The sequence below is a fragment of the Lissotriton helveticus genome, chromosome 1_1, assembly GCF_964261635.1.
Source record: "Lissotriton helveticus chromosome 1_1, aLisHel1.1, whole genome shotgun sequence".
In the NCBI taxonomy this organism is placed as follows: domain Eukaryota; kingdom Metazoa; phylum Chordata; class Amphibia; order Caudata; family Salamandridae; genus Lissotriton; species Lissotriton helveticus.
Window position 1 is genome coordinate 637,692,063 of NC_136057.1, and position 26,160 is coordinate 637,718,222.

The 26,160-nt window shown below is 44.5% G+C and overlaps 1 protein-coding gene across 1 annotated transcript in view; it reads left to right on the top strand.

Annotated features, from left to right (window-relative positions):
- The window catches only part of CAMK1D (calcium/calmodulin dependent protein kinase ID), a 1,511,583-nt gene that overhangs the window by 499,119 nt on the left and 986,304 nt on the right, over positions 1-26,160 (top strand). Inside the window, exon 2 of the mRNA XM_078674169.1 lies at positions 24,793-24,924. Coding sequence (XP_078530295.1) covers positions 24,793-24,924 — 132 coding nt within the window. The remainder of the gene's footprint in view (positions 1-24,792; positions 24,925-26,160) is intronic.

Here is a 26,160-nt window from a genome sequence, read left to right on the forward strand (position 1 = left end):
TGGAGGGCTAGAGAGCTTGAGGGCTCAGCCAATGACAAATACCTCTGTGTTAATATGAGAGTGTATACGTTTCTACTTCATTTTTTCTTTTTTTTAAATTTTCTAACACCCATCCCCAGGAGGCAAATGTGTGGGCTATTCTGTAGTTCTAATTGGAAGCCTACATGATAACAGTCAGTTATCTGTATCCAGTATTAAGGAACTAAAGGACGTTTACACTTCTAGCGATAATAAGTAGTATCTATTTTGTGGCACTTTGGGGCTATTCTGAGACTTTGCGGGGTCTATCTTGTGCATCACAGGGGTGACGTACGTACGGTGAATGAAACTGAACTTTATTAATCAGAACCTAGGATTGCTGGTGATTGCGTGAAACAATGCTAGGGCGTTGGTCCAATTGGTTAATCGTAAAGCCATTACCTCACTCTGCCTTCCTTTTCATTCTAGTTCTGAGCAGAGTTTTCTGAACATCTGACTGCAAGGCTAGATTTACCTGTGTTTTAGTTCCCTGCCACAGTCCAACTGAAGTAACAGTTCCTGTGTATGGGGTTTACATGCAGGTTCAGTTGCTGTCTCCCACCCCTTCAGCGCTGTGTTACATATGGCATAATAATGCAAAAACTCTCCCCGACCCAAGTGGAACATATCAAGGACCTGGAAATGATCCAGGCAATAAACTTGGTTAAAAGGACATTTACTAAACAAGATACATGCATATAAATCAATCAGGCTTTAGAAATTACAGTACATAAAGTAAGCTCACTCTAGAAACCCTCCCAGACGTAATGAACAATTAGGACTTGTAACCTACATGCAGAGAGGAAACAACAGTGCATTACTAAACAATAGCTCCTTGAAAATACGAATGAACCACGATTATGCTAGTGAAGACATCAACTTTGAAGATTTTGGTACACATGTATGAGCACACACGTGTGTTCGTTCCTCCAGCACTTAGCAATGAGATTTTAAATGGAAACAGCTAAAATGAACATTATTATAGATGCAAAGGCTTCCTGAGTTGTTTCATTACTTTAAGCAAGTGCCGTTGATGGACATTTCCTCTTAGACTGACATGAATGTAAATATAAGAATGCTGATCTCCTAGCTGGCTATAGAGCCATAGATTCATTCTCCAGACAAGTTCTGCTGCCTCTCAGCATAGGCGTGCCCATTAAAGAACATGCTCTGTTGTACCATACTGAAGGGCTGTATAAGTTCAATTAAAATGCACGCAAGCGGCAAATAGTAGTTCTTTTCCTCTCTAATTCTGGGCCTACAAAAGCATTTTATTTTCATAAAGTGCTTTCAAGCTCAATCACTTCTTCAGAGTGAGTTCATAATGGCGAGTAGTTCAGTGCTTCTTGCGCAGCGCTCGCTGGGTGTTTGGTTATGTGTGTTCATCTTTGCTATAGTATGTAGCAAGTGCATTGCGTGCTGGGGGATGTAGTCTCCCAGCGTTTGCATGTACGTAAGTAATCACATTATGACATACATGTGAACTGTATATTTTAAAAATTTACAGTGAAACAACTTCTACACGGATGTACGTTGTTACAACGCATGCTTTTACCACGCATGCTTTTACAACGGAGGTTTTTCAACGCAAGTCGTTACAACGACTTGCGTTGGGGGTGCTGGATAATTAATAGTTTAATTTACTATTCCAACTCCAGTCCCCGTGGATAGTAGGGAAGGTGTTGGATAGTAAATTAAACTATTACCTATCCTAGAGCGCCCCCCAGCGCAATTCGTTGTAATGACTTGCGTTGAAAAACCTGCGTTGTAAAGGCACTGCGTGGTAAAAGTTGCGTCGTAAAGGATGTTTCCCCTTCTACACACATCCCATTATTTTAAACAAGTGTATTTAACTCCAGCTGTTTGTCTTTTCTGGACGTTCAACAGCGAGTAAGCTTAATGTGTAGTGTGTTTGCTAACAAATACCATAGAACTTCCTGGAAGAATACTTAAGGTTCGGGACCTGCCTCACCCCCACCGAGGCTGGACTTATAACATGGCATGACCAGCTTTAGGCTGAAGCGAGCCATGCAGTGGAGTCTTCTGCTACCCGGCCTCAAAGCCCTGTAAAGTGAGGGTAATCATTAATCTTACTGTGCCCTTGCTAAACGCGAGGCTGGTTTGTTCATGCAAACATTTTGTTCCATTAGTGATGATGAATGAAGCCTTCAAAGGTCCTTGTACTCGGATTCTGTGGCGGCTCTGCCTTGATACAGGTGATTTAGTCAGAATTCCTGCATGCAAGCATGGGTGGAGAGACACATCTTGGCCCACTCATCGCTGGGCCCTTCTTGCAAAATGTAAATGCAACTATGCCTGTCTACCCTTTATTTCTGCTGCGAATTGACGACTCACACAGTAGTATCAAATCTTAGTGCTTGGAATAGGTACAGACTATCAAATGTCCATTTTCAGGGTAGCACAAATGTATACCTTTGGATATATTGCTATTACCTCTGGTTTCCCATTACTGCTTCAGCCTATTTTTCATATTACATTACTATTGCATTACTGAATGTGAATATTCTGTTATTTTAGTATTATTTGTATTATTTTCAATTAGAATACATTTTAAAAGTAATTTATACGTTTATTTTCACCCTAGATATAGTGTTTCTAACTCTCACCTCAAACGATGACAAATATTTGATAATTTATTTTTAATTTATGTAAATTAAATGAATTTGCATGAGATTGATTTTTAAAAATAAGGAAGCCTTACCCTACAAATAGCCATAACCCAAACCCTTATAATAACCCATAACCAAAACCTTGGAGTTTTGGATACAAATGCAACAACCAATCTAAATAGAGGCCATGAAATATTATTCTGAAATGAGACACCAGCCGCAGAAAAAAACATCCGCAGTTCCTTTCTCACTAAAGACCTCACTAAGGTTTTGTGAACCACAGCTAATGCCCAACATACCAGAAAAAGAGTGCATAGGTGTTAGAAATTGGGTTTCTGGTTGGCAAAGGTATGCACCCTGTCCAAGCAGAGACCACAATCCTAGTCAGGGTAAGTGTAGTACACACTAAGGGGCTTATTTCTGGGAAACTAACGCAGCACGGTATCACAAGTTATTATGCTGCGTCACGCTGCACTAGTTTCCAGGCACAGGGATGCAACATATTTACAGCAACATGTTGCATCTCTGTCCCTTTCCCTGCGCTGGCGCACAAACTGCTGCCATACACCGGCGCAGGCACCCATGCACCATGGTGCAAGGGTGCCTGCGTCGTGGGGATATTGTTTTAATGTAAGAAGGCCCACCTTCCTACACAAAAACAATCACTTGAGGTGATTTTCTCTTCCAATGCGTGCTGTAGAATGCAGCACACATTAAAAGAGGAGAAAACAAGGAGAAATTTCTCCTCTTTGCACCTCCCTACGTCACCCATGGGGTGGCATAGCATCCTGACGCTTTTCCAGATTTACGATTGCTCGTAAATCTGGAATTGCATCAGTGGACATGGGTGTTGTGTGGAAACACCCACAGCAACACCCAAGTCACGCCCCTAACACGCAACGTGTTGCGTGAAATGGGGCGTGATTTATGAGCATACGTAAAGCGGGCTGGATACAAGAGTCATGCGGACCCGCTGACAGTACCTTGGATGTGCAGAAGGTCGGGACGATGAGTTGAAAAACAGAGGGGATGTGTGGCTGTCAAAGGCGAGGCATCGGTTCCGAAGTCAGGCAACGTCATTGATGCATCGATCTTCAATAGCTCCGTGCAACGGTCCAAGGTGTCGATGTCGAAGTGGTGGGCTGTAGGTGATGCTTTGGCATGAAGCCATGCAGGGCCGGGAATGCGTCAGGGGTGGTGCATCACATATGGCAATGTGCTGTCCCCGACTCATGCAGCAGCTGTGATACAGATGCACTGCATCCGCAAATTCAGGCCTGTGTTATAAGTTGAGGTTGTTGCATCACATATTCAGCAAGTGGTGTCCAAGGCTTTGGTGCAGGCAGCAGGGATGCATCGATATTGCTGGAAAATGTGCTGGTTCCGAACAACGCTTCAGTGTCGATGCATTGGTTTCTCTGGTGGCGGCACCAAACACTCACTTCCAAGAGCCCAGGACTGGATTGGCACCACTTGTCAGTGCAAGATTCAGAGCAGAGGAGCCCAGGTGCTGGTAGCAAGATGAAGGTGAAGTTTTTGATATCCTTGAGACTTAAGAAACAGGAGGCAAGCCCAACAAGTGCTTGAATAATCTTAAGAGATGCAGGATGTAGAGAGTCAAATCCAGTCCTCTCACTTCCAGGCAAGAAGCAGCAGGCAGCAGACTAACACAGTAAAGCAAGCAGCAAAGTGGCAGTCCCTCCTGGCAGCACAACAGCTCCTCTTCCTGGTATAATGTCCTCAAATCCAGGAATGTTGTGCGTATATGGTGTCAGAGTTCAGTACTTATACCCATTTCAGCCTTTGAAGTAGGCAGACTTCAAAGAAAGGTCTTTGTAGTACACAAGACCCTGCTCTTCCCACCCTGGCTCCAGACACGCTAATTTGTGTGGGGACAGGCACAGCCCTATTCAGGTGAAAGTGTCAGTTCCTTCCTTTCACTCTAGCTCAGGAAGACCCATCAGCCTGGTGATGGGCCATCAGGATATGCAGGACATACTTCAGCTCCCTTTGTTTGTAACTGTCTAGAGGCCAGCTGTCACCCAACCCAAACCTGTATTCCAGAGTTTGGCAGAGGCACTGAATGGTTGAAGTAAGAAAATGCCAACTTTCTAAAAGGGGCAGTTTCAGACAGGCAATGTAAAAACCAACTTCATTAAAATATGTGTTTTTAAATTGTGAGTCCAGAGACACAGCAAACGTCCTATCTATTCCCAATTGGAAGTTGCACGTGTAAAGTGTTACACAGCAGCTTCAATGCTAACCTATGGGAGAGATTGGCCTTGCTGCAGTTAGCTTGTCACTACCAGGCCATGTAAAACTCAAAGTGAATGTCCTACCTTCTAAACACCCTGCACCCTGCCCATAGGGCTACCTAGGGCCTACCTTAGGGGTGAAGTAGGTAATAAAAGGTGAGGTTTGGGCCTGGAAAGTAGGTAAACTTGCCATGACGAAATGGAAGTTTAACACTGCACACACTGGCTCTGCAGTGGCAGGCTGAGACATGTTTGAAGGGGTAATCATGTGGATTGCACATCAGTGTTGCAGTCCACATGTAGTCCTGTAGTGCACTGTACTAGGGACATATCAGTAAATCAAATACGCCAATCGTGGAGAAACCAAATACAATTACATTTTAGAGACAAAGCAAGTGCACTTTAGCTCTGGTCAGCAGTGAAAAAGTGCACAGAGTCCTAAATCAAGCCAAAACAAGTTCAGCACACAGTCAAAAACAGGAAGTTAGAAGGCAAAGAGTCTGGGGAAACCACGCAAGATGATGCCAGGTCTAACAATGGATCCCTTTTTTTTCCATCACCTCTTAACAATTTGCCCTGTAATGGAATGGGAACTATCAAAGCAACTTCCCAGAAACTGATTTGCACACTTACGTGACACTTCAGTTAACAAGTAGCTCGTCTATTTTCACTTTGTTATTCATGAAACCTGAATTTCCACTCACAAGGGGATTTTCTTTCACTTTCAGTAGGGTAGAAGTTTGCATCCAAGTAAATGTCATCACGGTGTGGATTGTGGGAATGCTAAGGCAGCAGCCTTGCAAATTCCATGTGGACCCAGGGAGTTTAGAAAACCTTTAAAAATATTTCCCACTTTGGGAATGGTCAGATATTTACTCCTGTTAAACTCAGGAGTAAACCGGATGCTGTTACTGAGAAATGGAGGGAACACCCCCATACTTTGTGGATGTAAGAATTTGGGTTATTAGTTGAAGAGGATGGAAACCCCCCTCAGGCAACAACGTACAATCCTTGTAAGGGTGAACCACAAAAGTCACAAAATTAAACTGTACTTAACCCTCTGTCAGTGGTGGCCCTCATGTTTTGTGGATGGCTGTCCAGATGTGGATGCACTGGCGGGGGCACAAGGGTTTGGGTTGAATGGTAAAAAAAATAATAATAAAAGAAACACTTACCTTGCCGCGTCTGTCCCATATCTCTACTCCTGCTCTCCGTGTCGGACGAAGCACGGAAAAGGCTCCCCTGACCAATCGCAACGCTTCAATGCAGTGTTGTGATTGGTAAGCACCCAAGCTCCCCCTGACCAATCACAACGCTGCAATGCTCGAAGCTCAACCAGGGAATGGGGGCCTGGGCTTGTTTTCCATGACAGGTTTGGGCGGCCCGAGAGGGTCGACCAAACAGTATGGGCCGACCAAACAGTAATTGCGCACTTAGGAGTGGGCAAACCTCTCCTTCCCTGTTCTGCTCCGAGAGCAGAGGAGTCCCGCCCGCCCACCTGCCCGCAAAGCAGTAGGAAACATAAAATTATAATAACTGTGAGTTATTATAATTTTATGTTTCCTTTACTGTGCAGTGCACTGCTTAAAAGTAGTGGGGCAATGCTCCTTCGCCATAGCAGAGCAGCCGCTCCTGCCCTCTGGTAACTTGGCAGAAAAACAAGTAGGCTTAAATTAGAGGCACTGTGTTAAGTCCACAAGGAGTAATAAAGTGAAAACACAAACCAAAAAAATCTCAAACCAATTTTGAAAAACAGAGAATTTTAATAAATGAATTGAGACCTAAACTACAAAGATCTTATAAGTAGAACTAAATATATGCAATTTCACAGTTGTAGTTCTAAATAGCACTTAAAAGCACAAAGGGCCATTTGTAGTCATCTGGTTTTGCTAGACTGGGAAAAAGTCACAAGTTCAGGCCGACCATATTTGCTCGTGGCCAGATGCAAGGAACAGGTTAGTCCCTCTGAAAGCGTTACCTTCTCAAAGTTCGGCATGAAGAGTTCAAAACTTGAGGATTTCATAGGAGGAGCTCAACTAATGCTAGCGAAGGTTCCAAGACCTAGAAAGGCACCTGTTGGGAATCAAGGACTCACTCCTGTAGATGCCAGCAGGGGTCAGGCAGGTCTAGTTGTAGGTCCAGGCATGTCCATTGGCATGTCCAAGCAGGGCCAGCACCAGCAGGTCAGCAACACAGTTGCGGGGAGGCCTCTGGACCTTGTTGTATTCCTGTAGCTCAGAACAGGTGGTCAGCCTGCTGACTCTTGGAGTCACTCAGGTTAGCCTGTGATGAAGAGAGCAGGTCCTGACTTTCTTCTCATGGAGCAGGGCAGGTCTCAAGCAGCAGGGCAATCCTCTGGGAAACAAGGCAGGCCTCAAGCAGCATGGCAGTTCTCTATGGGAACAAGGCATGCCTCAAGCAGCATGCCAGCCCTCTGGTAGCATCAGGGATGTCCTCTAAGGAACAAGGCAGGCCTCAAGCAGCAGGGGCCTCCTTTGGAGAGCAAGGCAGGCATCAATCAGTCGAGCAGTCCTCTGGGGAAACATGCAGGCCTCAAGCAGCAGGGCAGTCCTCTGGAGAACAAGGCAGTCCCTCTTCTGTTATATTCGAAATGTCCAGGAGTGTACCGAAGAGTTGCTCTGAGAGTTCAATATTTATACCTGGTGCCTGCCTTTGAAGTGGGGAAATCTACTAACCTACCTCCACATCTGGTTCTCGAAGGTTCTTTCCTTCCCCTCTCATGCCTCCAGGAACTCTGGGATTAGTGTCAGGTTCCTTTGTGTGCATGCTGGAGGCAGCTCTTTGAAATGTAAGCAGGGCATAGAACACTTCACTCATGCAATGCAGGCAGGATGGCCCTTTGTCTTACTGTCTGGCAGGAATACACAAAGTCAAACAGTTAAGGCATTCATCACAAGGTGACCCAGGACACTGGCAGAGGCACACAAATGGTTAGGACAAGGCAGGCCTCAAGCAGTAGGGCAGTCTTCTGGGGAACACGGCAGGCCTCAAGCAGCAGGGCAGTCCTCTGGAGAACAAAGCCATCCTTCTTCTGTAATAACTGCAGTTCCAGGAATGTACTGAAGAGTTGCTGTGAGGGTCCAATATTTATACCTGGTACCAGCCTTTGAGTGGGGCAATCTTTTAGGTTACCCAAATATCTGGTTTTGGAAAGTTTATTCCTTCCGCTCTCAAGGTTCTAAGAAGTCTGGGTTGACAAAAGACGAGTGCCAGGTTATTCTGTGTGTGTACTGAAGGTACCACTTTGAAATGTAAGTGGGATAGGGAACAGCACACCCCAGCAATCCAGGTAGGATGTCCCATCCTGCCAACCCCTAGTCCCCTTTGTCTTACTACCTGGGAGGAATACACAAAGCCCTACAGCTTGGCCATTCACAGCCATGTGACCCGGTTCTCTGACAGAGGCACAAAAAGGGTTAGGGCAGGAAAATGCCAGCTTTCTGAAAGTGACATTTTCAGAATTGTTCCTTAAGATCTGACATTACCATTAAAGAGGATTTTAAATTATAATTCATTTGAGTCTAAACATGAAATTTCTACCTGCTCCCAATCGAATGTTAGCTCTTATCATGCAATAAGGTAACCTAATGTTATTCCATGGCAGAGGCAGACCTTACAGTAGTGAAAAACTTGTTTTGGAGTTTTTCACTACAAAGACATGTAAATCTTCAAACAATACACACCTTTTTTTAATACAATGTACCTTTCCCTATAGGCTACTTAGGGCCTATTTCAGGGTTGACTTATGTATATTAAAATGGAAGGGTTAGGCCTGGTGACAGGTTTATTTTGCTAGGTCAAAAGGGCAGTTTAAAATTGCCCTTTAGGCTGCAATGGCAGGCCTGAGACAAATTGTATTAGGCTACTTTAGTGGGTGGCACAAAGAGTGCTGCACGTCCACTATTAGCATTTAATTTACAGGCCATGGGTACATGTAGTTCCACTTTACTAGGAACTTACAAGTAAATTAAATGTGCCAATCAGGCATTTGCCAATTTTACCATGTTTTATGGTAAGACCACAAGGATGTTATCACTGGCTAGCACTGGTGAAGTGCACACACTCCTAATGCCACCAAAACTTAATTTAGAAACCAGAATAGGTGAAGGCAAGAAGTATGGGTGTGACCCCGCAGAGAGGGCCAAATCAAATGGTGAAAATTAAGGGAGGAGGTTTCTATAAGAGTTTAAAAAAAATCCTATGGAGAGAAATAGAGAACACAATCAGCAAACAGACCTATGCATTACATTTATCTATTCAGAAGGGCTCATCAGTTACATATTGAGGCTTGTGAGAACTCGTGGAAAGTAGTGTTCCTGAAGTTCATTGTGAAATCCTCGAGTACAGAGAACATGTTCACAGCCTGATATTTTTTCCCTGGTAAATAGAGGACCAGATTCAAATGAAGTGGAGAGCATCACCTCTTTACTCAGAGACCATTTCCAAGTTGATAACTGTTCTAGGATCTTAGTATGACAGGAAATCCCATAAACTATTCTCCAAGAAAGCTATGCAAGTAGTTCCAAGGATTCCTTGGGTAGGTGTGTGTTGCTGTCCATTACTCACCATTCACCACAGCCAACCAGTGTCAGTATGATCCCTTTACAACTGTAGTTCACGAGCAGAGGAAAACTGGGAATATAGTCCATTAATGCTGTGTCCCAAGAGGAGTTGACTTGCTAGATCCTGAGATACTAGTATTCTGGAAGATGGGAGAAGTATCTGAGGACAAGGTCTCATTTGTGACTTTCAAATCTAGGAAATTGCTACTCCACTTGCTTTCTATCATATCATAGGACAGTGGGCCAACCTGAAGGTTCATACTATTCTGAGAATCCTACAAAGTTGTCTCTAACTTTGTACCAATAGCTATTTCTCTTTCTGGATGCCCTGAAATAAGAGGGTAAAAGCTGGGGACCTTAATTTTGCTATGCACAAATAGTGCTTAAAAACATTGGGTGGGAGAAATCAAAGAATGAGAAAAATGTGTACATTTCCCTCACATTGACACCTAGTATTTTTCAGAAATACAAAATAAACTCTACGTGCCCTTTTGCTCCCTACCGCCATTGGAGGTTTTCCTGACCATTTGCATGCGAGTACGGTTAGGAAACATACAAAAGCATGACATATTTCCCAGGCACCACAGGCAGCCAGTTTGGATTGAATAGATTCTACAAAGTCATTTTCAGTCTGTGGATCTGCATGGGTGGCACTACTGCTTTACAAAGGAGTGGTTAAGCATGAGGGACAAGCCTCTGGGTCTTGAAAATGGAGTACTCTGAATCCTCTGTAGGGACTAATGGTCTCGGAAGACTTTGAACTTGTAAGCACTCTTCTCAGATTCTAAAATTCCTCCCCACACCCACTGAGCAAGATAAAGTGTTGTGCTCCCTTCTGAGAACCATGTGCAGCCGCTTCACACCCATTCTCTCTTAACTAGCTTATGTAGGGAGAACATATTCCAGAGGAACCTGGACTTATAAGCACTCAGCTCCCATTCTAATTCCAGCTGGGAGGGGGGGGGGGGCATTTTATATAGAGTTTTTCCTGGGAATGGGCGCAGCCTGGCCATACCGGCAGGCTTGTCAGTGTTTGAAGGAGTCTGGGATGGGCTTCTGCCTTTTAACCAGGATTCAGGTGTCTTCTGGTGCCTCTGTAGTTCTCTTCACTTAGATGACGAAACGTAAGGTGTCATTGTTACCAGGGCTTGGTCAAGATAAAAAAGACAATATTAAATGTTTCATCTATTGAAGCCTCTTTTTTACAAAAAAGGATGTGGGTTCTGTAAATAAACAGATTCTTTCTCTAAAGGCCTTGACTTTAGGTGGTCCATGTTCATTACCATCTTTAATGGGTTTGTGTTGTGTTGTGTTTGCTTGCACATGTTGACGTGCACACGAGCTTCTGTTCTATAATTTTCCAGTCACATGTATTGTGCTGCCCCAGAGTGCTGTTCACCTCAATATACCATGTGTAACCTCCGTAAGCATGAGAAAATGTATCTCAAACCTGTGTATTTGTATGTCTCTAAAAGTATTACATATTGATTATAAACATCCATAAAATCCTTGAAAAAGCCCCAGGCTGTGAGCCAAAGGAGGAATCACATGTATTCGAATGTGCATGGCATAAAGACTGCTGTAGTATGGCCAAAGAGAACTATAAAAAGGAATTAAAAAAAATACCATGCCTTAATTAAGAAAATAAGACGTGACTTTTACATGGAAATGATTGAAAGGGCCAGTAACTCCTCCAAAGAAATGTTCTCAATACTGAAGTCCTTCAAAGCACACGAAAACAATAATGAGGCAGCCGCTTCTGTAGAGAGCTGCAATAAAATAGCAGATTTCTTCACAAACAAAGTGACAAAAATATATGACACTTTCCCAGTGGAAGCGCTGCAAGGATAAGCACAACAGGCAGACGTGATATCACATTTGCAGGTGAGACCCTTGACGAATTTAAGATTCAGGATGTAGAAGAACTTAAAGCTACAACAAAAGGGATTAAATCAGGCTCCCCATTGGACCCTGCCCGCCCGGAGATACTAATGCAGGGAGCGGACCTCATTATGCCATATATCTCTGAACTCATCACATGCTTCTTTCAAACAGGAGAGGTCCCCGTTAAATGGAAACAAGCTATAGTTCGGCCACCCAAAAAGAAACCATCTATAGATCAAGCAGTTTTGGAGAAACTGTGCCCCATTTCACTGTTACCATTTACAGCTAAGATCACTGATAAAGTAACTAATAAACAATTAGTAGATCATATTAACAAGAATGACCTATTGCACCCCTCCCAATCAGAATTTAGAGCTGCACACGGAGTCAGCACTACTCCTGGCAACAAAAAACAATGAGGAAATACGCTGACGAAGGACAGACGGTTGCACTGATCCTATTGGACCTCTTTTCCCAAAGGCTGCTCCTCCATAGGTTAGAGGCATGTGGGGTTAGGGGAAATGGACTGCGCTGGATGACATCCTTTCTATCCGCGCAGAGCTTCCAAGTCGCACAACAGTCTTGCCTATCTAAGAGCATCCCCTGTTCCAGGCTGTCCCACAGGTATGGATTCTGAGCCCAACTCTATTTAATCTATACATGGGACCACTGGCGGAGCGAGTGGAAGAGCATAAGGTGTCCATTGTGTCATACGCCGATGACACACAGCTAATTGTGATGCAGTCTCAAGACAGGGAACAGGCAGCAATCCGATTCTCCAAGTGTCTGGAAGAGGAGGCAGCTTGGATGTCTAACCACTGCCTTAAACTCAATGGGAATAAGACGGAGGTGATGATTGTGGGCAAGGCCCCAGCCATTTGGTCATCAGCCTGGTGGCCTGAGACATTGGGCCAATTACCTACACCAAAATCAGAAGTAAAAAATCTTGGAGTATGGTTTGTCTCTGAACTGGCATTCGACAGCCAGATTCGGAAAGTAGTGGGCAAATGCTATGGGACCATGAAAATTCTGAGAAAGATTCTTGATCTCCTGCCACCTAGTGCTAGGAAAGCCAGTTGGACTACGGCAAGGTGCTATACCTAGGTGCCACAAAAAAAGGGCTATCCAAATTACAGACGGTGCAAAATGCGGCGGCCCACTTGGTACTAAGCCTCCTGAGAAGAGCCTCCGCAAAGAAAGCCCTGACAGAATTGCACTGGCTACCAGTGGAGAAGAGAATCGTGTTCAAGGCAATGTGCCACTGTCTCCGTATTCTATCAAAAAAAGGCCCACAGTATCTACAACCACTGTTAACACAGTACACACCATGCTGAAACCTAAGATCCATGGGTTGGGCACTGGTGACTGTACCGAGAATATCTAAAGCCAGATTGGGGGCACGCTCCTTCAGATACCTTGCAGCAAAAGCATGGAACACTCTACCAATGGCCCTAAGAACAGAACCATGCGAAACTAAATTTCGCAAACAACTGAAGACATGGTTATTCCTATCAGTATACTAAATTTAGCATGCTGACCAGAGAGAGTGACCAGCTGTGATATGCAAATAAGGCTGTTCCATACCCTTCAGAGTGCCTGTTCCAGCGCTGGGACACACCGGTGGTGTAACCATGCGCTCTATAAATGGCTAAGCTAAACTAAACTAAACTATTTGATTTTGTCTGCTGTTAAAGATTAACTCACTATATGTCAAACGAAAAGTAAGTCCTGCCACGAAAATCACAACTTTGTTATGGGTGAAGCCATTTTCTTGATGACTTTTGTCGTAAAAGGTGATTAGCCTGTTGATATTATGGCATTAGCATTCTTTCTATGATTGTCTACAAGTGTTTGGGACAGTGAACCCTACCCATGTTCAATAGATTGCACACAGTTACAAAGTAAATCTATTACACACACAATTTGGCTTTGGAATCCCAATTCCTCATAGCCACTTTATTTCTATCTTGACTAATGTTCAGCACTGATTGTACTACTGAATATCGACAACAACAAAATTGTGGCTTACTAATATCATGGAACAAAATTCCAAAAGATAAGTACAGTTAGGGAAATATGGATTTACTCTTCCTAACTCCACATCTACATACTTTGAAGATACATGAAAGCCATGGATACATATATTTGGAATTAGGTATAGAGTTAGGAAGTGAAAATCTAAACTTACTTGCCAGTCAATATTTTTTTCTCGATGTTCTGTCCTTGAAATCCTGTGCCTTCAATATTGTTCATTCAATACCCAGGAGTCACACCTTCAGCTCTCTGATAATTTGGGTTGTGATTCTCCTTTATGAATAAATGGCAGTGTTTCTAGTATTGGCAGTAGCACTCTTAACACTTCCAACATCATTGAGACTCTTCTACATTCCCTGACTCATCTATTATGGGTTGTGATAGGAACTGAGACATAATTTCTGCTTTTGATTGGCCGGAATTAATTTCAAAATACTTTACAGTCAGCCTACAAGAATCATGGGCCATCAATTCCTCTCATTTGATTTGTTGTTTACCTTTTGATATCAAGGCAAACTCTAAAGAGGTCATACATCCGGGGATTTATTTCTTTGGGTAGCTCTTGATTTATCTTGCAAAGTTTGTGATCGGTTTGTCAACTTATCCTGTAATTTTAAAAACGGTGATCTTCTTACGAATTGGAATTTTAACAAGATTTTAACTTTTAATTTTTGGGGACTCTTGTTGTCACAGGGGGAAACAGGTAGCAGGACCGCTTCACTGCTTATTTTTTGTTGGTTGGGGCATTTTTGAGCTGCCATTTTATGATTGTGGCACCCTTGTTTTTAGAGTGGGAGGAGCCGCTTTGCCCTTCGCAGCCCATTTAATTTTCACACTTCCACGCATGCACAGCGACAGTGAAGCTGTGTGCTAGGTTTGTTAAATGATCCTGTAATTTTAAAAACGGTTGTGTTATGACGAATTGGAATTTTAATGAGATTCTAACTGATTTTTGCGGCCTCTTGATGCCACCCGGGGTACATGGGTAGCAGTTACTCTTCACTGTTTATGTTTTGCTGGTTGAGACATTTCTGAGCAGCCATTTTGTGGTTGTAGCGTTCTAGTTTTTTGACTGGGTGGGCCTCTTTCCATTTGCAGCCTATTTAATCTGCATACTGTTGTGGATGCGACCACCAAGCGTGCCACTGGCATGCCTTGGGCATGTCAAAGCCAAGCCCATCTGATCTGTGCTGGTCCACGTCCGTCAGCGGCCAGCTCCAGCAATGGAGTGGTTTCACCATCTGGCCTCCAGCTAGTGGTAAAGTAATTTATAATTCTAGTCAATTGAAAGCTTTAAATACAATTCAACCCTGTAATCATCCCCTAAAAGTTATCTCTCTCTGTGGACCCATTTCCCGACTGCTATGCAGTTCTCGAATGAATCTGCTTTCTTCTCCCCAGGAAGGAATTACTTACCGGTGGTATACAATACGGTTTGCTCCGCTGAGCTTCCTGAGTAAACGTTTAAGGCTTGTTTAACCAATGTACGGTCTCTCCCATATCATGCATTAAATATCCATGATTTGGTCTTTTCTAATAATTGGGATATTGTTTTTCCTGCTTTCGGGCACTTCTCACCCAGACATTGCTTTAGCGGTAGTCCCCAATTTTGGTATTCAGTACCTTGACAGACCGAATAGGAAAGGGGGTGGCATTGCAATTAGTTTTTGCTCGGTGTAGATATGCTAATCCTTCACACCTCTGTAATCCTCTCTCTACGAGAGCATAATTTTTTTGTCTTAAACTTTAACAACTAATGTTTTATTTTTCAGGTGCATTCATATATAAACCTCCTCCCTATGCTGACTAAGAATTTTTTTTAATTTGCTCTTAGATTAAATTGCATTACGTAGCCTTTAATTTGCCAATTTTACTGTGAAGGGTTATTGTTGTACATGGACTTTGTCTCTTTTCCCCAGGTTTGCATTTCCTTGATACTCTCTTGATGTCACTGTATGTTTACCAGGTGACATCATAGAATGTTGTAATGAATGCCTAAGCCTACTGACAGTTGGAGGCAGGCTGAGTGACAAGGAGGTCACTCCTGGTGGGGTCTCTTATTAATTATCTTAAGAACTGGACCTGTAACTATCTATGAATAAAACTACATGAAATATATTATGACTCAAGAACATCTTTTATATACAACATTTTGGCGACTTTTGGACATCTTCAAAGAACCTACTGCGTGCAAAAGAAGATTAAAGAACCTACAGCGTGCAAAAGAAAATTAAAATATATCTGCAGCATACTCAAGGATAAATAAGAAATAAAATAAAGAACAGTTATCTTAACATTCATGTCATGTTGGACTTAGTCAGTCTGAGATCATTGAGGCAATTGCCTCCCTGAATTTGATGCAGAAAGTTTGTGGTCCCACTCATGACACTGGACACCCACTGGATTTAATGTTTACAAGTTTGCCCGACCTTCATACAGACACTCCAATGCCTCTAACATGGTCTGATCATATTCTCTTTCCTTTGGAATTTACCCTTCCAGGCAAGTCTACCTCCTCGACTCCCATCCTGCACAACTCTCGACGTTGGTATAAAATAAATGAATTCAATTTGGCATCCAACCTTTCCAGTCATGTTCTGCAACTGTGTGATGCTTTGGGACACGCCCCTTTTCCTTTAGTAATTGGCTGAGCTCAGTGATAGATGTGTTTGCTCTGCTTAGTAGTAAATCTACAGCCAGATCTCGCCTTTCTTCCCGTTGTTTTACCCCAGCACTTGTTTATATTAAATCCAGTTGTAAGCAACTACAGCGGCAGTGCAGCAAGGATTACAGGGCCAATGAGATTGCCATGAGGCTATCCGTAAGTCTCGTTCTGAATATTTTGCTAATCACAGCAGCTTCAAATATGCCAAAATATATTTTTTTAATTAATAATTCATTTTTGTCCCCTAAAGCCTGATCTCAGACTATTCTTGCCTTGAAGGAACTTTGCTAGAATCTCTCACTTTTTTTTTCAGGAAAAAAACGAAAACATTTAAGATAAGTTTCAGGTGGTGGACTCTCCTGCTCCAATCAGTGAGCCATGCCTACCCATTGTGTCTTTCTGGCCCTTCGGTAACCTCTCTTCATTTCTTTTCATTAAGTGACTCGGCACTAGCCATCTCAAATTGCATTCTGGTTGTCCCTCAGATCCATGTCCCCCTGGGTATTCTATCTAATGTTGGGCATATTATCAATCCTTTAATTATTGTCTTGTTGAACAACTATCTTTTTCAGGCGATGGTTCCTAAGACCTGGAAACATCCTCACTTACTACCCCTCCTAAGAAAGCCACCTGTCGATCCAAAGGTCTATTACAACCGTAGGTGTATTTCCCTGCTCCCGGCTCTTTCTAATATACTGGAAAAAGATATGAATTGCCAGCTCAGCCATTTTCTAGATTATAATAATCTTCTTCATGATTCGCAGTTTAGTTTCAGACCTTGTAATAGTACTGAATCAACGTTATTGGAGCTTCATCTAAGTATCCTCCATTTGATGTTCCTCACGGGTCTGCTGTCAGCCCCACTCTTTAGGTCTCTCCTACGCAGCGCGCAAGTGCTGCTTTGGAGTGACCTTTTATTATCACTCCGTAATTTTTGGGAAATTCGTGCATGTACTGCATTGTTTCCAATGAGCCCTCGTGCATGTACGGCGTTTACTTTGCGGGAGCAAGTAGAGGCACCATCTGTTTGCAATTATCGCACCCGCAGCAGCTCGTTCCCGTAAGGTAAACACTGCGGGTAGCTTTAACTTTCGCTGCCACAGGGCCGCGCATGTCTTTCAGCGCTTGTTGAATCAAGAGGTTGCCAGTTATGCATTAATGAGGGATTTGTGGTGGCTCTGTGGAAACCTAGCGCTGCTCCTGCCGGCAGTACCAGGAAAAAGGTCAGAGGTCAGATGGCAAGCAGTCTGAAATGCCTGTAATTCCAACTTTAAAACAAACCTTGGCATAGCCAATAGGTCTCGCTTTTAGGACCGTATAAGTATTTAGTTATACAGCACAATATCCTTGGTGCAACACCATCAACTGTTGCATGGCTAAACATTTAAAAGGTCCCAAAGACGAGACCTATTGGCTATGCCAGTGCTTGTTTTAATGTGGTTTACTGGCAGATATTATCCAACCTTTGGGGTTTGCGATGGTGTCCTATACAGACGATGCTCAGTTTCTCCTGTCTTTTCCAGAGGATAATGGTAAAGTACAACAGTCTTTTAATTCTGCCTGTTGCGATTAGCAGATTAAATGAAGCAGAGTTGCTTAAAGCTGAATGCTGCTAAAACGGAAGTTATACTTTTCCACTCCTGCCCCACCCTTAGGTCTAATGCCTGGTGGTCTCTGGAAGTGGGTGCTCTTCCTTCTCCAGAGTTGTAGGCCAGGAATCTGGAGAATCAGATTTGATAAGGAACTCTCATTCGCCCCAGAGGTGAAAGCTGTCTCTGGTACCTGATTTTCTATTTTAGAAAGCTGAAAGAAGTTCTTGAGCCTGGTCCCCCAATTGCACCAGAAAAACAGTAGTACACCTCCCAACTTAATTATGCAAACATTTCTATCTATGACTTCCAGGCTGCTCAGCTGCTACTCAATATTTATATATGAGACCCTATCTTAGCACACCTAAGGAAGTTTCACCTCCTAACGGTTTGAAAGCGTATTTCTTATAAATGCTTGCTGCTAATATTCTGTGCCTTTCATAACAAAGGACCTGTTTATCTTAGAATGATAATTCAACACTATATTCCTTCAAGATCATTAAGATGTTCCGATCAGTTGTTGCTTATGGTTCTCCTAATTCTGTACAACCGTTTGGGAGGCCAGTGGCATAGCAAAGGGGGTGGGTGGAGGGTGGAGGCGGCGGTCCACCCAGGGCGGCATGAGCTTTTGGGGCAGGGGCTCCTCCACTCCCCCGCTCTTACATGGGTTTGCCGCAGGGGCAGCAAACGCCAAATTATTCACCAACGCCGCCCCATCTTTGGCACGGTTGCGAGCGGCAAAGATAGGGACCGCCACGGGCGGCTGAGTGCCTAGTACGCCACTGTGGGAGGCCGATCCTTCTCTCATTTGGCCACTAAAATGTGGAATGCTGTGCCACTATCTATTACGGCAGTGCAGATGAAAGGAGGACAGTCATTAACTTAAATGGATTTTTGGGTCTGGCTCAACAGTACAACTGTCACCTCACCTTTTAACCTACACAAATATCATTCTACCGTTCTTTGCTTCCACACAAATACCTATTTATTCCCATTTTATCTATTTCTCGTGCTTCATATTACCATACAACATGCTTTAAAAGCCAGACCTATTGGCATTGCCAAATGTTGTTGTTAAATACTAGAGCAACTATGTTGGTGATGGTGTTTTCTTTTATTTGATTCGACTATATCAGCATGTTGGGAAATTCGGGCCCCACTACTATTGCTCAGATGGGCATATATATTGCCCTTCAAACAGCGTGATGTGTATCTAGCATCATAGACCCTACCTATGATTTTAAAGTTATGGTCGATTTCAAGCCATGGGGTTCTCTGCTTGTTCTGAAGTGGACTCTGATATTGCGGTTATGCTATAAAAGGCTCACAATCATATATATGCCACCATGCAATATGGTTTTGATTCTGTGATTTGAATGCGCTTTTCAGTTCTGTTATGGTTGTTCAACAGGTGTGCGTCTGGGCTCTCTTTTATTCAACCAATACATCAAAAGATCAGATAAATAATTTCCAATATTGTTTCAGATTTCTTGTGGGGATATCAGTCGATCATTACCTTCACTACTCTCGGTGGAGGATGCTGTTCTTATTTCCCTGATACCTTTTAGGCTGCCAAGGTTGTTAGCCAAGTTTTGATATCATGTATTCCTTGAGGGTAAAAAAATTAAAGATTATCGGGCATCTGTAGAGGGTGAATTAATTTGTTATTTGGGCGTAGTCTTTGAATCCAGATTGAGTAGGACACAGTCCACTGAGATTAATTGTACCAAGTCTCTCAAAACAAATTGGATAATTGTGAGCTTTTCTAGTGATCATAAGGTTGTTTATGCCCCATCTATCCTTAAAACATATAATGCCTCTTGGTCTACATTTACCTAGCAGATATCCTGAAACTGGGTGCAATTCGATGCATGCCTTGGTATGATTATATCTAAAATATACTGAGTGGTCACAACTTCAGGAGGATCGTTGCTAGCCAATCTGGTATATTAGAAATAGTAAGGCATTTCTTCAAACAAACCCCACCTGGAACGTGTTAAACTCATGAAACCTTCTCTCAGGGGGTTCCTCCCAGATCAATGCCCTTTGCGGTCTCATTCATACGTGTGCAGGACTTAACCATAGTATAACCATAATCGTATTACTTTTTTAAGGGTTGGTCTTTTGACTACCATGCTAAGCTTTCCTAAAAGCATGAATCCAAAAACATGAATGCTCCCTTTGCCTGTTTCTGTACAATCTTGTATACACTTTTTTTCTTGTCTAGTAATTGTTTTTTGTTGAGTTATAGGGAATGAAGGTCTGCTTTCCTTAATCTTTGGATATGAAACTTCTTCTGTAGGTGTGTTGTAGTCAATAAATGTGCCTGTGCTACCATTACAGTAAGAGGGGTGACTGGGCACTGAAATGTGTGCACTCTTTTGACTCTTCCTAGCAATACAATGGACTGTGTAGTGGGTTCTCCTTACCCTCTCTAATGATGTTTGTTTTGAGATTTAGTATGCGTTTTTGACACTGTTGAAATAGCTGTTCACTGATTGGTTGAACCTTGAAACCGTCCACCGTAAATGTGATGTGTGATCCCATAGCCTTTCCATGATATTGTCTCATCATAATCAAATACTGTTTTTAGGGTCCGTACAGAATTCCCGTGGTGCCGGGGGACATAAAACTGTAAACAAAAACAATATTTTTACCCAAACCACTGTTGGGGTTATGACTTACCTTTTTTCTCTGGATTCACTAAAATGCCATGGGTAATGAAGTGACATCATGTCATGTGCCCCTGACCTTGAAAGACATCACAGGTGTGACCCATTGTGCCACTCTTAGTCCTTCAACAACCTCCTACTTGCTGCTGAAGGGCTGAGGAAACCAAAGAAGGACATAGGAGTGAAAACCCACAGAGCAAACCCTGCCCTGTCTACGTGCTCCTGTTGCTGCCTTCCTGATCCCCGAAGCCAAAGGACAAGCCAAGTAGTCTGATGGATCTGTTATGTCTGGCTCCGCTCAACTGACAACAGATTTCAGTTGGTCCTTTTTATTTCCAGATGCACATATGTGGATATGTCTTATTTTGCACCCTTCATAGAGGGCCCTAATTCATTACGTGTAGCTAATGATTCCAAAGCAAGTTTTTAAAAATGTTGCCTTTTGTTTTTATGGCTTTCACTTAGTTCAAAAGTCGATATATGAGGAACTGCGATCCTAACAGTTTAGAAATGTGTACACATACCACACTTAGCAAGGCTGCAGTTCCAGCACCAAAATCCCCGCCTTTTCCAGTGCATAGACCCCAAAATAGGGAATAACAAGAGGCCTCAGATTTACCTGGCTTTTTCCAGCATGCGTAGTCCTTGGATAATTTAGCCCACATTTACAATCTTCTATAAGCAGATGTTAAATGTGAGATGGGGGCCTATGCTGGGCAGGAAGGGTGACAGGGAAGGAGGGACTTCCACAGGGCCTCAGGAGGGGATCAGGGTGGTGCCCGGCTATACTAGTGCCTTTAGTCCCTACCCAATTCTCATGTGGTTTTTAGGTTTAGCCTGCACAGCACTTGCGCTGTGCTTGTGAAATCTATTGTATTAAATATATTTTAAAAGGGACTTGCATCCCGCCTTACTCTTATTGGTCCTTGTGCTTGTCACTTTAGTTTTCTTTAATTCTATTGGTTGTTAGCATTCTATTTGATGCTCTTCCGTTGGTGGAACTTCTCTTAAGCATCTCAAGCAACAATCAGGGAAAAAAATTAAAACAAGAGTTACACCCTTGCTTTAATATTACAGCGCTGCCCAAGAACCGTGGGTCCAGCACACTGTGATCTCCGACGTGCCTTTTATTCTTTCTCAGGCTCCCAACAAAGTACCCACTACCTAGTGCCCCCGAGGCACATGACATGCACTCCACCGGCCCCCCGGGGCACAAGCAGGCATTCACCTTGGTGGCATTTTAAACTGGGCACTTTTTAGGTCTCCGCCTGCGAAAGACTGCGCCCATGCGCAGTCTCACTGGCGAGACGTAATGGGGTATAGAGAACATCACTAGCGAGGTTAAGCCCTGCCCCTCTTCTCCATTGGTTGGCCTCCTAAACGGTGGCCAGCCATTGGAGAAGAGGTCCTAGTGACGTTCTTCTTTCGATCTAAGCCCCGTCCTTTTCAGATTGGGGGGCGTGTTTTGACTTTCTTTCTTACATTCTTTACATTCTTTACAAACAACGGTCAAAAACACGCCCTCCAGTCTGAAAAGGGGGGACTTAAAGAAAACTCGCATCATGCCTGCCGCGGCCACAGACGCGACGCCAGGATAAGGAAAAGCCTCCCCCCAGCTGTGGCCGCCGGTGCCCGCAATGCTGCCTCATTTCTGAAACCGCTTCTTGTATGTAGTCTAGTCTATGGGGATACACGGGCAGCAGAAACAGAGGGTAACTGCATAGAGAAACCCTGCTACTCCCCCCTCCATATCACTTCCCTCGCAGTGTTTGTGGTAGCAGGAATGCGTCCGCGTCGCTGGGCTTACCCTCCCCCCTCCATCCCTCCCCCCCCCAGGCTAGTGGCGTCGATCCGGAGCGGCCCGCGTAGTTTGCTTTTTGAAGGGACTGGCACAGTGCAATACGCAGCCACGGAATTGTGGTGGTAGGAGTGAGGGCTAGGGGGACTGAGGCCTGTTTTGAACAAGTGTAATATATTGCTATTTATCTGAAGTGAACAGGATTGCAGAGCTGCTTGGAGGCGCGCTGTGGAGGGCCCAGGTGCTCGTGTGACCCCTCTCCTTGCCGTATTGCGCCTGCAAAATACCCCCACCCTTCCAAGCAGCCTGAAAGCGTAGGGGGGGTGCGGGGCGGGTTCAAAAGCCATGTGGATCGGCTGTCGACCCCCAGACATCCCGTTCTGTCCGAAGGCCCTGGCCGCGGCTGTGCGGGAAAGAGGCCGCCTGAGCCTAATGTGTCCCCCGGTTGGTAGCTCCCTCTGCATGACGCACAGGTCCTGAGCCCAAAGGCGTGTCCACACGGATTAGAGGCGAGCAGCTGGGGCAGACTTCCAAGCGGGCATCGCCACTCGGTGGGACGGGGGGAGTGTGGGGGTCACGGACTGCCCCCGGCCCCATTGATTGCAGTCTCTTCAACATGGGAGAACAGCTCTCACAGATCGTTGACAGAGAAATGCTTCCCTTTTTGCAAGCAGCCACACGAGGATATATTTCAGTAAAATGTTTCCTTTTTGCAATCAGCCACACGAGGGTCGATTTCTCACAATAATGTGTTAAAAGAAACAGGCAGCCACCAGTCCCCCCACTAACCTAACTGCGCAGCCATGGAGGCCGCCTGACGCAGTCCATGTCCCGGAGGAGGCTCGGGGCAGAGCAGGCCAGGCCGGCACTTTATCACCACCGCGCGGCAGGCTCCGGGCTCTCTCGATGTCTCACTCCTGCCCCTGCACTCCGGCCACCTCTCTGCCGACCGCAGCCCAGGAGCGTGGAGGCCACCACCGTGCCCCCGCTCAAGGAGGTGCGCTGGAGTTCAGCCTCTCTGCCCCTAGACCAGCTTATCAGCTCCTACCGGCTGCCTCAGGTCGTGCGGCTGGACACCGGTGAGTACAGCGGCGCTGTGCCGAGAGGGGCCTGTGGGGAGCGGGAAGCCCGTCAGCCTGGCGTCCAACTCGCCACCCAACAACATAATTAGGTAGTCACCCTTCAGCAACAGAAAACTAAAAAAAACAGTTATGATTTTATTCCCATGTTTCTTTCAATTCTTTCCCTTTCTTAGCTATAATGTGGGTAATTAAGGCATCAAAGACAGAAAATAGCTAATTATCGGCAAGACGCCGTTTGATTTCAATTTGTTAAACGTGAACCTCTGAACCAAAGTGGTATTTGAGCAGCAGCCCCTTTTCGGCGCTTCTGTCTCTTAAAATGTATAGAAACACGTTCAAAAGAGCACATGAAATGGTGTCGAACTTCCTTTCAATGCTCATTCGAAGCCGAATATTGGTGCACAGCTAGAAATACCACTCTCATGGAAAAAGAAAATTGTGTTTTTTTAACACAAAAAGCGTCTGAACAGGTGTGTGTGGCTCTGTGTGTGTGTGTGTGTGGTTCTGTGTGTGTGTGTGGCTCTGTGTGTGTGTGGGGCTCGGTGTGTGTGTGTGTGGGGCTCTGTGTGTGTGGGGGGCTCTGTGTGTGGGGGGGGCTGTGTGTGTGTTGGGGGGCTCTCTGTGTGTGTGTGGCTGTGCGTGTGGGGGGGGGCTCTGTGTGTGTGGGGCTCTGTTTGTGCATGGGGCTCTGTGTGTGTGGGGGGGCTCTGTGTGTGGGGGGCTCTGTGTGTGTTTGGGGGGGCTCTGTGTGTGGGGATCTGTGTGTGGGGCTGTGTGTGTGTGGGGCTCTGTGTGTGTGGGGCTGTGTGTGGTGTTCTGTTTGTGGGGCTCTGTGTGTGGGGCTCTGTGTGTGTGGGGCTCTGTGTGTGTGTGGGGGGGCTCTGTGTGTATGGGGCTCTGTGTGTGTGTGTGGGGCTGTGCGTAGTGCTCTTTGTGTGGTGTTCTGTGTGTGTGGGGCTCTGTGTGTGTGGGGCTCTGTGTGTGTGGGGCTCTGTGTGTGTGGGGGGGCTCTGTGTGTGGGGGGCTCTGTGTGTGTGTGGGGGGCTCTGTGTGTGTGGGGCTCTGTGTGTGTGTGCAAATGCAATAGGTCTCGCATTTGCGAGAGATTAAGCTATTGGCATTGTAAATGACAATGCCATTTATTTATCTGATTTCAAAACCAACACATAAATAAAAATGTTGTCATTAACAATGCCAATAGCTCTAACTTTTGCAAAGGCGAGATTGTTGCATTGTAAATGCTTGTTTGGAAGGTAGACAAGTTACATGTGCCGGAACCCAAAAATCTGTATTATGTTAAAAATATGTTGCTTTCCTTAATTTCCTTAGCTTCCAAATATTGCATTACCATATGAACTAAAGGATAATTAGCAGGCAATCAGATGTTAATCTTAATCCTTACAGGGAGGCTTCACACATAACCGAGACATACATTACAACATGGGCATTCAATGGATCATAAGTAATATGTAGTGAGAGCTTAAAAATGTTTTAATACGAGAGGGATTGTCTCAGTCCATGACTGTAAATCTGATTCTCCGATAGACACATCTGATGCTATTTATTGTTTTTCTTCCTGCAGGGGTGCGTTTTCCGAAGTTGTTTTGGCTCAAGAGAGGGCCAGCGGGAAGTTATTTGCAGTGAAGTGTATTCCTAAGAAAGCCCTTAAGGGAAAAGAAAGCAGCATTGAGAATGAAATTGCGGTTCTCCGACGGTAAGTCTTTGGCATATTCCTCTTTTATTAAGTGAGGGAGCATACTGTTAGAACAAAGATGCCCCACGTAGGCCCTGGGAGACAGGCTCCATGCCATATTTTCCGGTAAACCATTGACGATGTAATGAGGTTCCCTCAGATTTACTGGACTTGAATATATTTTTTGTGTTGGTATCTTGAAAGGCTGGAATAGATTCTGCCATATACCGAACCTAAGGAGAACACCCGGTGTTTTGAACCTTTTTGGTACAGCCCATCAACGAGATGAACGACAGATTAGGGACACAAAGGTACTAATAATACGTGTTTTCACTGGTTCACAAATGTCATAGTTCTCATGTGTGACTGGTGTGGCATTTTGCACAGGCAGGGAAGGTTTGGCACGGCCATGTATTGGCATGGTGGCTTTCGAATAATCTAGAAGCATGTTTCTACATTATCACATGAAGGAAATAACTATTTTAGGCTTAAGGTTCACCTTGACCTTTCTATCCTTTCATGCGTCATTGGACTCTTTGTATCATTTTTTCTCACTCGTTAACACCGTGGAGATTAGGTTTAGTAAATCTGCGCATTTGTGTGTGTGTGCGTGCATGCCTGTGTGCGTGTGTGTGCGTGTGTGTGTGTAGATTAGTTTTTTTATGTGTATCCAATTAGATGCAGTTGGTTTACTGCCAAATATACATTAGGAGGTTTCTGCGGCGCGGGAGGTGCGCCTGGTTTATCAGGTTATGTATTCCTTCCTTTGGTGTTACTTCAACCTTTGAATACCTTTCTGTTTACTCTTTGAATGCATTAACTCACTAATGGCACCGGCAATGGATTGCACGTGCCACCTGGGAAGGCTGAAAGATAAAAGAGAAAACCGGGCTCACAAATGAGAAAAAATACAAACCAGGCAATTTCACTGTTCAAACACTCTTAAAATGAGTTTTGCGTTTGAAAGAAACGTACCCCACTGAGCACACACCAGCCTTTAAAGAAACAAAGTAAACAATTCTGAGCAGCTGTGGCTGTGCCATGTACCACCGTAGGCTGTGTCCGCCTAGTAAGGCCAGCGGCTTTAGTTCAGTGGGGGGGAACTAAGATATAAGGGTCAGGTGGGCAGGCACTGCTGAGGCACAAGGGAGACACATTGTCATCATGTAAGTCTCCACTTGTGCATTCGCAGCACAATGGCACTGGGGCCTACCGGCTTGAAGGGCCCTTAGACTTCACTTTGGCTGCGGTGTACTC